This window comes from Pelodiscus sinensis, chromosome 2 (genome assembly GCF_049634645.1).
Source record: "Pelodiscus sinensis isolate JC-2024 chromosome 2, ASM4963464v1, whole genome shotgun sequence".
Lineage (NCBI taxonomy): Eukaryota > Metazoa > Chordata > Testudines > Trionychidae > Pelodiscus > Pelodiscus sinensis.
In genome coordinates, this window is record NC_134712.1 from 213,955,006 (window position 1) to 213,967,424 (window position 12,419).

The 12,419-nt window shown below is 41.1% G+C and overlaps 1 protein-coding gene across 5 annotated transcripts in view; it reads left to right on the forward strand.

The window, feature by feature from the left end:
• KRIT1 (KRIT1 ankyrin repeat containing) overlaps positions 1 to 12,419 on the forward strand; it is a 56,632-nt gene that overhangs the window by 31,132 nt on the left and 13,081 nt on the right. For all 5 annotated transcript variants that reach the window (XM_075922382.1, XM_075922383.1, XM_075922384.1 and 2 more), the window contains 3 exons: positions 2,955 to 3,062; positions 6,332 to 6,488; positions 10,919 to 11,070. In XM_075922382.1, the coding sequence (XP_075778497.1) occupies positions 2,955 to 3,062; positions 6,332 to 6,488; positions 10,919 to 11,070 (417 nt within the window). The remainder of the gene's footprint in view (positions 1 to 2,954; positions 3,063 to 6,331; positions 6,489 to 10,918; positions 11,071 to 12,419) is intronic.

Sequence of the window (12,419 nt, forward strand, 5' to 3'; positions counted from 1 at the left end):
ATTATAAACTAAGGATGTAAAATCCTGTTTAATCAAACATTATGTTTAACTGAGTAACTGGGATCCCATGGGTGGAGGGCTCAATTGTACTGGTGCAACCCCCAACCTGTGGTGCGGTGCGGACAGGGGGCTACTCCAGCGCGACTGGGCCTGCTACACCACAGGCTACTCAGGCCTGTCTGAACCCGATGTGGGTGGGGGCTGCTCAGGCCAAGTCTACCACGCTGTGCCATGGGTTGAGACTTCTCAGGCTGAGCCAGGCCTGTGGCGCTACAGGTGGGGACTGCTCCAGCCCAGATGAGTTGAAGCACCTGCAGCGTGGTGGGCACAGCCAGATTGGAGCATCCACAGCCTGCAGCGTGGTGTGGTGGGCCCCTTTGTCAACTGGATTTTAACTGAATTTTACTAGAGATTTTAGTATAAGCCCTCACTATCTTTTTGTAAAGTTCCTAGTCATTATCAAGAAATAAATTCCTCAGCTTCTGGAGTTTGCTAAAACTGCACTTTTTTGTTACTTTTCTACTTAATGTTCTTTTTTATTATTATTGTTGCTATAGTATCATTATGCTCCTAGAAGGAGCTTCTTTCTTCTAGGTCAGTGTTTCTTAAAGTGTGTTCTGCAGCACACCGGTGTGCCTCGAGGCAGTTGCAGGTGTGCTGTGGAGAGAATAGAATTCAAAATGGCTGCCCTTAAAGGGACAAGCCTTCTGCTTGTTTGTTTTTTTTGCTCAACAGCTTTTCCCTGGGGCTCTTTTTTTCTTAACAAAAAAATCCTTGCTGTTCCCCGTATTTAAAAACAAAAATTGTTGGTGTTCCTCAGTCTTAAAGTTTAAGAAACACTGTTCTAGGTGCTCTCGTAGACCCCTAGAGACCGTGCCTGCCTCCCAAAAAAGACAATGAGTAGTTAAGACAAGTAGAGCAGGAGAAGTCCATGTCTAAAGTGGTAACACTTTTATAAAAGATGTATGGTGTTAGTTCCTTTCTTCAGCGTGCAAATGGTAGAGAGAGGAAAGCAATCAAATTCTGCACAATTTTTGTATATATATGTTGTATATCCAGGTTGAACCTCTGTGGTCCAGGATTCTCTGGTTCGGCAACATCTGTGGACGGACAGCACCATGGATGTTGCTGGACCAACGAGTTGCAGCTGCAGAAGTTGCTAGCAGCTGGCAGCCCGTAGGGCCGGTGGTCTGGCGGTAGAGCGCCCAGCCTGTGGCTGGAGGTAGGGAGCCCTGCCAGCTGGGGCAGCAGAGCCCTGCTGTGGCTGGAGTGAGACCTGCCCAGATGGAGCCCCATCCGCCAGAGTGAGACCGGCATCCTGGAGAGGATCCCCAGCTGAGCCCAGCAGGTGGGCTGCAGGAAGCGGCCAGACGGAAGTCCCAGGAGAGCCCAATGCCTGACCTCCCCTAGTCTAGCGAAGTCCCTTGTGTGGAATAAAGTAAAAGGTTCGGGAATGTGGCTAGTCCCAGGGAGGCACAGAAACAGGCAAACTATTACTAAATCTCTTTTAAACTTTTATTAAAGGGCTTCTATGTATCTATTAGTATTTTATCAATTTCTTACATACGTAGGCACCAAATAATTATTAGAATCACCAATAAGCAAAATGCAATACAGTAAAGAAAATTCCTTGAGGTTTCTCTAAATCCCAATAGTTGTTAACAAGGGACTAGGGATTATTAACAGTTACATTTACTTATAAGATTAATCATTTATCTAAAACTCTTAACACCACTACTTAACAATACCTCTAAACAATTTCAGATAATACTTATATTTAACAGACACACAAACTACAACAACATCATGTTTGGTATATGTTACGCGCTACAGGATCTCATTTGGTTCGGTGAGCGGGAGGTGGCTCTCAGGTGATTAGTCATCAGACCTGGCTCGTATTCTGCCTTTCAATGTTTATTCAGGATTTCTCAATTTGATACAGGAGGGGAAGATGTTTTATAGAGAAAGCTTTTGCGCGCTTTTTGTGATAGGCTAGCAGACAGGGTCTACTAGCCTAAGTGACAGGAGTAAGGGGGTGAGATGGTTTCCAGTTTTTCCTTTTCTGCCTTATCAGGCATGGCACAGTCAGCACAAACTTTACATGAACTTTTCAGGTCTGGTTTTTGTTCCTGTTCTTCGCTGATCTTTGTTACATAGTGTAAGGGTTTTTCATCAAGGGGAAGTTGACCTTTTGCTCGAATGGCAATACGCGCGAGAGGCCTGGCCATCAAAGAGCCTGCTTTCACACCTTGTTCGGGACTGCTCGGGTCTCAGGGGTGCCACACCAGAGAGGTCCAATCTGTACATACTATGTCCAATAACAAACGTACATAGTGTGATAATATACAGGTGGAAAATACACGCTAGGACTGAAGTTTTAACATTATAGAAGCAAAGTTATAAGTCCATCTAGTGGAGCAGTAGTTTTTGCTATTGGTTATATTAATTTATTGATAATACATAAGTTGTATGAGAACTACAAACTCCCTTCTCCAGCACTGTCACCACAACAGAAGATTTATGACTATGTATTTTACTTCTTATGTAGAGTATATGTCAGAATGCACCATAATACAAAATTAGAATGCTAACATTATATTTTTTAAATTGAGTCAAATTGGTGCTTCAGTGATAAATGACTGACAGCACTGACTAGAATAAGTCATAGTTTTTTCATACAGCTATGCCAATACTCCTCACTTTTGGCCTGCAAACACATTTGCTCATTTTATACTAGTGTTTTCCTGGGAAGAGGCTACTGGAAACAGACAAAATAAACAGAAAAGCACAATTAATTAAAACTGTTTAAACAATCACATTTTTGAACTCTGTGAACAAGGTATGATTTAAATATTATAGAAAATCCCAGATATTTTAATTATCTAAACTTATTAACATTTACCATTCTAGATTGAAAACTATATTTATTCAGGTATTTCTGTTAATATTTGTAGCACATTACTGATCAACAAAGAAGATCCCCTTTGAATGTCTGTGAAGAGAGCAAACAAAATGATTGGGAAGAAACAGCAAAACTCCTAAAGGAAGCCATAAATAAACCTGTATGTGTTTACTTTTTAAACAGTTTAATGGACATTTTTTTTAAAGTCTTAGAAAATGTATACAGAGTAGAAATCCAAGGCAAGTGATAGGTCCATATATAGCAATGACAGTCAACAGGGTGTGAACCAGAAAAAGCATGTCACTTTGAATGTTTGTTCCTTGTACGTGGCTGTAGAACCATACGTACACTTTTAAAAAGTAGTCCTTTGATTTGTAGAAGTATTAAATACTACAAATTCTACTGCCTCTACTGGGCATTCTGTCAGTTTCATTTTGTATGTATACTAATGTTTATATATTGATACAGTATGCTGATGTTATTTAAAAGCAAATTTTCATTTATTGAAGAAGGAACTGATCCCTGTCATTGTGCCATAGAAAGCAGTTGTTCTAAGCTCTTAGCATAATAGGTGGTGTTGCCTTTTAATATAATCAGATACATCATAGTATCATAGAATACTAGAACTGGAAGGGGCCATGAGAGGTCATCAAATTCAGTCCCCTGTCCTCATGTCAGGACCAAGCACTTGCCAGATCCCTGACAGATGTTTATTTAACCTGCTCTTAAATATCTCCAATGATGGAAATTCCACTACTTTCCTAGGCAATTTGTTCCAGTACTTAACCACACTGACTGTTAGGAAGATTTTCCTAATGTCCAACCTAAACCTCCCTTGCTACAATTTAAGCCCATTGTTTCTTGTGCTATCATTAGAAGTTAAGGAGAAAAATTTTTTTCCTTTTCCTTGTAACACACTTTTTAAGTACTTGAAAGCTGCTATCATGTCCCCTCTGTGTTCTCTTTTTTCAAACTAAACAAACCCAGTTCTTTCAGTTTTCCCTCATAGCTCATGTTTTTGTTGTTCTTCTCTGGACCTTTTCAGTTCTCCACATCTTTTCTGAACTGGACACAATACTCCAGTTAAGGTTCAGTTAGCACAGAGTAGAGCAGAAGAATTACTTCTCATGTCTTGCTCATAACACTCCTGTTAATGCATCCTAGACTGATCTTTGCTTTTTTTGCAGCAGTATCATGCTGTTGACTCATATTTAGCTTGTGATCCCCTATGACTCCTAGATCCCTTTCTACAATACTTCTTCCCAGCCAGTCATTTCCCATTTTGCATGTATGAAACTGATTGTTCCTCCTTAAGTGGCGTATTTTGCATTTGTCCTTATTGAACTTAATCCTATTTACCTCAGACCATTTCTCCAATTTGTCCAAATAATTTTGAATTATGACCCTATACTCCAAAGCACTTGCAACCCTTCCCAGCTTGGTACCATCTGCAAACTTTATAAGCACACTCTCTATGACATTACCTGTATCAGTGGTTCTCAAACTGTTCTACAGGCTCTCTTTGGGAAAGCCCTAGTAGGCCTGTTCCATTTTGCTTATCTAAAGGTTCTGTAGCCACGGAGTCTTGCGGCTCCCGTTGGCTCCGGTTTGCCACCACTTCCTGCGTCCCCCGTGGCTAGAAAAAGCAAACCAGAACCAAAGTGGGCCATAATTGTTTTTCCCCCTTCTCTGAGCAATGAGCCTACCCTGTCCTTTAGATAAACAAAGTGGCACAGACCCACTAGCAGCTTTTCCGAAGTGGGCCCAAAGAACAGTTGGAGAACCACTGACCTAAATCTTTGATGAAGATAATCAGCAGAACTGGTCCAAAAACTGGTTCCTTTGGAACCACACTTGTTGTGCTCTTACAACATGACTGTGAACCATTGATAACTAGTCTGAGAACCACCAACCAGTTACCAGTGCCACAAGTTTATAGTAGCTCCATCTATGCTGTATTTCCCTAGTTTATTGATAAGAAGGTGATGCAGGACTGTATCAAAAGCTTTACTAAAGTCTAGGTGTACCAAGTCTACTGCTTTCCCCATGATCCATACTTCCTATCTTTCTATGCAGTGGAACAGTGTGTTCTTGCACCCTTAATGTCCCTTTGAAAAATTGCCAACTGTCTTCAGTTGTTTTTCCTCTTTGTCTTGCCTTCTTACCTTACCTATCGGCTCCTTAAGTTTGCTAAAGTCTGCCTTCTTGGAAATCCCTTGTCTTTATTTTGCTGTTCTTCCTTCTGTCATTCCTTAAAATTATGAACCCTCTCATTTCATGATCACTTTCTTCCATTTTCAAATTCTCAGCCAGTCTCTATTTGTTAAAATCAAATATAGAACAGCTTCTTCCCCCGCCCTCCTGTAGCTTCTCCCCTTTCTGAAGTAAAAAATTGTCTCTAGTATATTCCAAGAACGTGTTTGATGATCTGTGCCCTGCTGTGTTATTTTCCTAAAAGATATAGTAAAACTACATGTTTGATCATTGAATTTACCACAGTAGAAGTGGGAGCAAGTGCTATACAGTAAGATTGTAAAATGTTTTCCATTCTAACCTCATTTTCAGTCCATCATAATTTTCCAAGACATTCACTTTTCTGCATAAAAGTTTCTTTTATGGGGAAAGACTGAGCAGAGAGGAGATGATAAAATACAGTGCTATTATAATAAATGTTTGCAACTTTTTTTAAACAGCTAAACCATTGAAACAACTGGTGATAGATTTTTAAGCCCTTAGTTCAGGTTGATACTGAAGCACATGAATAGTTGCACTGACTTCAGTGGGATTATTTATTTTACGGCATACATAAAATTAATCGCAGGCTTAAAGCATAACTGTAGTGAGACCTGTTCTGTACCACAATCCATTGAATTTAATGAGAGTTTTGAATAAAAAATAGTGGTAGTGCCTAAAGGTCTCAAGTATGATGAGGGCCACTTTGTAGTAGGACATGTAATAAATTAAGATCATTGCCCTAAAGACTTTATGGACTGAAAGATAAAACTTAAAGGGTGAGTGAAACAAATTAGAGGGTGCAGGGAGGAAAAGGTAACAATACGATGTTTTAATATAAGCTAATTGTATAAATACTTCAAGGTCAATCAGTAGTAGTAATCATAGAATGTATGTGGCAAGGTATATGTAGGCGCTTAGCCCCAGATTTTTGAAGGTGTTTATGCTTTGTTCTGCTTTGGGGACAACTTAAGAACGTAGAGGAGAGAAAATGCTTTATAAGTCTCAGAGACCCCACAGATTGGTGGAGAGTATTCTGATCCAAGATAAATATATTTTCTCAAAATGTAAATGCTGCTAAATTGAATTAAAAATTGATATGTATACAAATGAAAGCACTAGAGAAGCAGGATTTTAACTTATGATTAATTTGTCTCTAATTTACTTTAATGGTATTTTAATATATTTTTGCCATAGTATGAAAAGGTACGGATTTATCGAATGGATGGGTCATATCGTTCTGTTGAATTGAAACATGGAAACAATACTACTGTACAGCAGATAATGGAAGGAATGCGTCTATCTCAAGAAACACAGCAGTACTTTACTATTTGGATTTGTTCTGAGAACCTTAGTAAGTAATAAGAGAACTTCCAAAATTGTTGTGGTTATTGTTTTTTTTTTTCTTTTTGTGTGTGCGTGTTTTGTTTGGGTATTTTTACATTTATTTTTGTAAATGTCTTGCTAAATTTAAAAAGGAATGAGCAAGTCTGGTAGAGCAAACAATAAATTTGCCAGCTTTCTTTTGTCATAGATATTGTCCCTTCATTTTCTTCATTGCTGAGCTATTCTTGAGACCTTTAAAATACTAATACGAATTTTACTCACTGTAGTGCAGAGAAGTAGTTGCCGAAAAAACTAGATATGACTAGGTAGATAGTGAGTTGGTTGTTAGATGAGACTTTGAACCTGGGGAGTGTTGAAGTACTGGGTTTGGGGAAGGGGAATTCTGTGGCTTTTTTAACACCTGGAAAAAAATCTTTAAAAACACACTTTTTTCATTAGCTTAGATATGGTGTCTGTTATCCTTGATCATGTACATGATCTTTCAGTTTAGTGACAGGGTTTGTGGGGTTGCCTGTTTGACATCAAGTATCTCTTGTAGCGTTCTTTTTGGTCTTATGTTGAAGCCTTGAACTTCTTCATCAGAGGACCTCTCCACAAGTATCACTTTCATCCACAATTTTTTTCCATGCTCTCTTTAAAGTTATAGTCTTGACAGCAGATCAGGCCCATGCCACATTGAAGACTGCATCTTTAATGCTGTACCCTAGCTGAAACTCTTGGATTGTTCCTTCAAAGATGAGCAGCTTCCTCATAAAATCCCTTCTATAAATTACTTTTAGGTTTTGAATAATTTCCTGATCCATTGGCTAAATAAATGAGGTGACTTTGCTGGCAGGAAGACAGTGAAAATATTGCCAGACTGAAGCTCTGCTTCAGAAGGGTGAGCTTGACAGTTATCTAAAACAAGAATAACACTTCTGTCTTTTGACACTCCCAAGTTCTTTCAGGTGGTCTGTCACAGCAGGAGCAAAGATATGGTGGAACTGGTATAAAAATATGCCCTTGTCCATCTATACATTAGGCTGTGCCTTGTACTCCACTAGCAGATGGACAGTACCCTTGAATGCTCTTAACTGCTTGAATTTTGAAACCATTAGCAACTTGATTTTGTGTGTGCCAGCAGCATTTTCACATGTAAGCAGAGTGATGTGGTCCTTGTTCCTCTTGATTCCAGGTGCACCAACCTCACCTGCACCAGCAGGGATTGAAAACGGCAGACATTGCCAAAAGAGTGCCATTTTGACAGCATAGTAAATGTTCTCTGGGGTTACGCCATGCTCCCAAATCAGTTTCTTAAATATACAGTATTTCTCTCTGGTCTCATGATCAGCAGACTATTTCTCTCCAGACACACCAAGCCTTCTGATACCATGATGCACCTTAAAACATGTCAGTCAACCATCAGAAAAAATGAAGGTCTCGGTCATTTCTATTTGCTGATAAAATTCCTTGGCCTTTTTGATCAGCATTGGGCCAGAAATTGGCTCTTCTTCAGAATGCTTTAAGGAAAACCATTCTTAGAGCACATTGTTTAACTGCTCCAACTTTGGTGTGTGCTTTTTAAATTTTATACAAGTTCTCAGCTATATATAGCAGAAGCATGATTATTCCTATTGCTAGCTTTTTCAGGCTGTTTAAGAATCTTCTTGGATTAAAGTCATATGTACAGTATAGATCTTTGTAATTCTTTTTCTTTAGCAGTATTCAGACCTTCTCTTTCCTACCAGATTTCAGAAAGATAGATAGAGCCATGCATGACTTATAGCAAGTCATAATTATGATTGCTTATCAGAAAAGGTTGTAAACTGTATTACTGTGACAAGGTTGCTGTGGGGCTCATTTTTAATGCCAATTAAATGTGAGAAACAACCATGAGTTCGACTGCTTCAAATTGGGTTCGACACGCTGCTTCTGATAGTGTTAGTACAAAAGCTGTGTATTAAGAATTCAGTGTTAGTGTCAAAACTTCAGTGCTGCTTTTTCTTTTAATATCTGGAATTTAAAATAAGAGGAGTATGTGTTTATAGTTTTAAATTGTTTTGAATGATGCTTTTTTTTTCCAGTTTTTCTTTCCAGCCATTTTCTCCCATTTTTATCACTGTTAGTTAACTTCCTTTACTTTATGCACAGCCATCAGCAGACATACAAACACAGAGCTGCAATCTTTGAGATAAAAGGAATCTGGCTAGTGATGTTTTGATGCTTGTGTCCATTTAGAACAGGGCAAAAAACTGTTGTGTGTGTTTGGTTTTTGGTTTTGTTTTCTAGCATTTCTGAAAAATGATGGGGAAAATAGTTTAGATGGAACCACATTTGAAAATCTCAGTAAACTGAAAAGTCACTTTTAATTGAGCAAAATGTTAAGTTCAACCCAAAATTTTGTGTTTTGGGACATTAATGAAGTGCTAGATGCACAAAATAGGGCAGTAAAAGGAAGCGGTATTGCCTCAACGTAAGCTTAGGCCAATGATTAGGGTACTTATGGGATGTGAGACTTCTGGTTCAGCTCTTCCCCCAGGTTTGCTTAACATGGAGAAGGTAATGGAACTTGGATCTCCCACCGTATAGCAGCAGGGCCGGCCTTAGGCCAATTCGCCCGATTTCCCCCAAACCGGGCCCCACGCCCTGAACCCGGAAGTGTGCCGGGCGCGCTGTGGGAGTGGGCATCAGCCCTGGAGGAGGATTGCGGCAGCTGCTTGCACCACAGGAGGTGTGAGTTGAGCGCAGGGTTTGCTTGCACCGTGGGATGGAGAGGGGTGTTAGCTACCTTTGTGGCTTGGTGGGAGAGGTAGCTGGGATTTTTTGTGTGGCTTTTTTTTTGTTTGCTCAACCAAAAAAAATCCTAGACCACCACGCTGCTCCCCCCCCCCGGCAAACCCGGTTGAAACTTTCGTGTGCGTGGTTGGTTTTTTTGCTCAACTAAAATTGCTGCGGGGTCCCACATCAAAATTGTTCGAATTGGGCCCTGCACTTCCTAAAGTCGGCCCTGTATAGGAGAGTTGCCTAGCCACTGGGCAACAGGATAGCTTAATGTGGGTCTCCCTCAGTCTTTCCTATTGAAGCTGTTCCACTGTGCATAAATAATTAAAGAATTGTTGAAGAAGGGACAAATGAGTTTCCCAAATGAGTACACTGATCACCGATCTATAGAGTTATTTCATTGTCTCTGGCCTAAACTGTTTGTTTGCTTTCTTATGCTGAGTGGATCAGCTAGTTTCCAAGAATGTGTGTTTAAAAAAAAAATCACCCAGCTCTAGTCCCTGTACCTTCTGACAGCATGTTCCATCTTATTTTGTCCAAAATACTGAGAGATGTTATTTGTTGTACAGGGAAGTGTTACTGATTTGTTAGTTTTTGTTACCAACAAGTAATTCTATGAAACATTCATAATTTTCCAAATTAGACTAAGCATTTGAATTTTCCAAAAAAGGAAGACTCCATGTGATTAACTGTGTATAGTATAGATTTAAACCAAGATGTTCTTTGAAAATACTTTGAGACGTCAACTTTGGTAATAGTTTTCTTGTTAGCTTTTTATTATGACATGTTATGATGTTTTTTAACTGTAAAGGGTTTTGAATGTGGGAAGGATAAATCAGTGACAGTAGTGGGAGAAGTTTCTGAATGGGCAGTAGCTGTGCAGAAGCCAGCGAAGTGAGAGTGGTGTGGTAAAGAGCTAAAGACAGTATGGAGATCATGAGGAAAATCAAGATAGGCATATGGGTTGCCTGACTGTACTTGCAGCTGTGTGCAGGTTGGCATAAGGATCTAGAACTGTAGATCTGCCTCCATAGTAGTAGGGAAGTAAGAAAAACTGCACGGTTGCAAAATGTTGGGATCATGTTGCTTCACGGACCACAGAAAGGGCACAGTGTCTATCCTGGAACAATTGCAGTCTATAAAATGGCAAATATGTTTCTAAAACAAACCAAAGGTATAATTTCCTTTCAAGACCTGAGTTCTGGGTTCTGTATTTCTCTTAAAATATTTGATGCAATCATTAAAACCTTATAGTTAATGTAGTTCCATTCCCTGAATTAGCTATTTGTGTTTCACAGGCTTTGTAGAAGTGATTTGGTGTCTTGGCCCAATCCTGCAGTCCTTACCAGAGCCCTTGATTTGTAGTTTTAAGGTCCACCCATTTGTTTCATTACATACTTTCAATTTTTAAAGTTACTTTTTTTTTTAAAGAATTTCAGTTAATTTTTAAGAAGCTGAACATAATTCAAGCATGCATTTACTGAATTACTGATGTGGCCACTGCTGTGATTTTTGCAACCTTTTTGCAACCTTTATACATGGTAGTTAAAAAGGAAACATTGTTTTGCTTGAGATAAGTGAATTCTTAGTTCAGACATTTTAATATAGCATTAATTTGTGCATGTATTGCTTGATTTCCCTGTTTATTATTTTAAACAAAAAGCTGTTCTTTTCCAGGCCTCCAGCTGAAGCCATATCATAAACCATTGCAGCATGTTCGGGACTGGCCCGAAATACTCACTGAATTGACAAACTTGGATCCTCACAGGGAAACTCCACAGCTTTTCCTGAGGAGGGATGTGAGACTTCCTTTGGAGATTGAAAAAAAGGTCTGCATTAGAAGTGCTTATATCAAATACAAGTGCAGAAACAGAAACCTTTGTCATCCACTGGCAATATGTTAATTAAAATATTGATCTGGTTTAGAACTTGAATACATATTGGGATCTCCTTCCCATCTAACCAATAAGAAGGAGGGAAATTGCAACCTAGGTGTTCAGATACCATGACTTTAGATTTAAACATGTTACTCTTATACATGCTAATATTTTCTAATGGTCAGTTAAAGTGATTTGATCTTCTCCCTATGTGCATATAGGGCCTAATCCAACTCCCACTTAGGATAAAGGAAAGAGTCCTGTTAACTTTGTTAGTTAGATCAAGCCTCTGACATACATCTGACAAAGTGGGTCTTTGCCCACAAAAGCTTATGCTCCAATAAATCTGTTAGTCTATAACCGTGGTCACCAACCAGTAGATCATGAGCTACCGGTAGATCTCAGGGGCTCTAGGAGTAGCTCTTGAGCCCTCTCTGAACTGCGCACCTGCGCAGTACATTTACATTAGATTTCCTCATTTGAGGAGCAGCTACTCACTGAGCAACAACACAGGTGAGTAGCTGCGAGGAATGGTGGGAGCTGGGAGGTCAGGAGGACTGAAACACCCCAGCCAGCTGACTGTGGCTTTCACAGCTGGAGCTAGGCACAGCCTCTCTGGGCTGAGCGCAGGGCAGCCGGGCTGGAGGGAAGAGAAGCAGCTGCCCGGCCAGCTGGCCATGGCGCTCAGCCAGGGTGCACCACACTCCACATGGGCTGGCGCAAAGGAGAAGCTGCCTGGCCAGCTGGCTGTGGCGTTCAGCCCAGAGGAGGCTGAACCGCGCTCCAGCTGATTGGGCGGCTTCCCCTCTGCGCCTGCCCACGGGGAGCTTGGTGGCACCCTGGCTGAGCGCCATGGCCAGCTGGCCGGGCAGCCTCTTCTCTTTGCTCCAGCCCGGCTGCCCTGCGCTCAGTCCGGAGGGAGTGCGGGTCGGAGGCTTCCCTCCGTGGCTGGTGTAGGGAACTCCCTGCCCCCAACCTTGTTCCCTCTCCTCTGCCCCAAACTTGTCCCCTGCCCTCCTGGCTCCCTGTTCCCTCTCCCTAGCCCCCCCGGCCCCGCTGCAGAAACCTGCCCCCCCTTGCAGAAACTTGTCCCCCGGCACCCTGCCCCCGCTGCAGAAACCAGTTCCTTCTGGCACCCTGTCTCCTACTACAGAAACCTGTCCCCCTGCTCCCCTCTGCAGAAACCTGTCACCCCCAGCACCCTGTCCCCTGCTGCAGAAACCTGTGCTGGCACCCTGCCCCCTCTCCCCTGCCCCCACTGGCACCTTGTTCCCTACTCCAGAACCCACTAGCACTCCTCC